At 41.4% G+C, this 1,522-nt stretch overlaps 2 protein-coding genes across 2 annotated transcripts in view; one reads left to right on the forward strand and one right to left on the reverse strand.

Annotated features, from left to right (window-relative positions):
• The window catches only part of LOC140339062 (uncharacterized), a 24,346-nt gene that overhangs the window by 10,989 nt on the left and 11,835 nt on the right, over positions 1-1,522 (forward strand). The window lies entirely within an intron of this gene.
• Positions 323-1,516, reverse strand: LOC140339108 (uncharacterized). Its single transcript, XM_072423671.1, has one exon. It carries the CDS (start codon positions 1,470-1,472, stop codon positions 522-524), a length of 951 nt encoding a protein of 316 aa, XP_072279772.1. The 5' UTR covers positions 1,473-1,516; the 3' UTR covers positions 323-521.

The following is a 1,522-nucleotide window of genomic DNA, read 5'->3' on the forward strand; positions in this document are numbered from 1 at the left end:
TTTTCATTGCAAGGATGGAATTCCCTGTTGGGATTCAAGGTATCCATGATTTAGTTTCATGTTACGGAGGAAAGTTCCTCAACAGAACCATGATACAAAGTATATTAAAGTTTCTGGCTTTCACTCTACTTCCTGTCAGGTGATCATCAAAGTGAAGAGAAACCTCTCCATGAAAAAAGCCAATAGAGATGTCCAACCTTTAGGAGTCATGTTGGTCAAACCAATCCATGGAAGTTCTAAATAGAGTTCGAGCACTTATGGAGGATTGGGACACCACTGATATGACTCCGTAATCATAAACAGACATAACTAAGACTGGGAAGGAGGTTCAGAAGAGTTTATTTCTTTACAGATGACAACAAGGCAAAACAACAAACAATAGTAATAAGGCACAGAAGGAAGAACATGATTTGGTGGATTAGAAAGTCCAGGTTAGTTTGTTGCTGTAGACTCCTCCTGTAACTGAAATGTCATTTACAAAAGTTCTACGGATGAAACAAATCATCCTCACTATACATTTGTCAGGAGGTGTGCGTTCTCTGGTGTTTAATCAAATGTCCTTTTCGAGTGAAACTCTTCCCACAAGCTGAACATGAAAAAGGACGCTCACCTGTGTGAATTCTAAGGTGTATAAGAAGGTTTCCTTTCTCAGTGAAACATTTTCCGCATTCTGAACATGAATATGGACGCTCACCCATGTGATTTCTCTGGTGTGTAAGAAGTTGGCCTTTCTGAGTGAAGCTTTTTCCACACTCTTGACATGAAAAAGGACGTTCGCCCGTGTGACTTCTCTGGTGTCGAAGATAACTGCTTCTGTCGGCATAACATTTCCCGCATTCAGAACATGAAAATGGACGCTCACCCGTGTGAATCCTCTGGTGTATAAGGAGATGTGCTTTGCTTGAGAACTGTTTTTCACACTGCGTGCATGGATATGGACGCTCACCCGTGTGAATTCGCTGGTGCGTAATAAGGTGTCCCTTCTCCGTAAATGATTTTCCGCACTCCAAACATGAATAGGGACGTTCACCTGTGTGAGTTTTCTGGTGTCTAATAAAACTGCTTTTGTCAGCATAACCTTTACCACACTCTGAACATGAAAATGGACATTCACCGGTGTGAATTCTTTGGTGTATAAGGAGGTACGCTTTGCTGAAGAAGTTTTTACCACACTCTGGACATGGATAAGGACGTTCTCCTGTGTGACTTCTCTGATGTGTACGAAGCACCTTTTTCCTAGTGAAAGACTTCCCACATTCTAAACATAAATACGGACGCTCTCCTGTGTGAATTCTGTGATGTGCAAGGAGGTTTCCTTTCTGACTGAAACTTTTCCCACACTCTAAACATGAATATGGACGTTCACCAGTGTGAATTCTTTGGTGTCTAAGGAAGTGTGCTTTATTATTGAAGAGTTTTCCACACTCTGAACATGAATAATGGGTTCCAACCTTGTGACTTTTCTGGTGCATAAGAAGTTTGCTTTCCTCAGGGAAAGATTTCCCACATTCTGAACACGAAA

The sequence above is a fragment of the Pyxicephalus adspersus genome, chromosome 10 (genome assembly GCF_032062135.1).
Source record: "Pyxicephalus adspersus chromosome 10, UCB_Pads_2.0, whole genome shotgun sequence".
NCBI classification, from domain to species: Eukaryota; Metazoa; Chordata; class Amphibia; order Anura; family Pyxicephalidae; genus Pyxicephalus; species Pyxicephalus adspersus.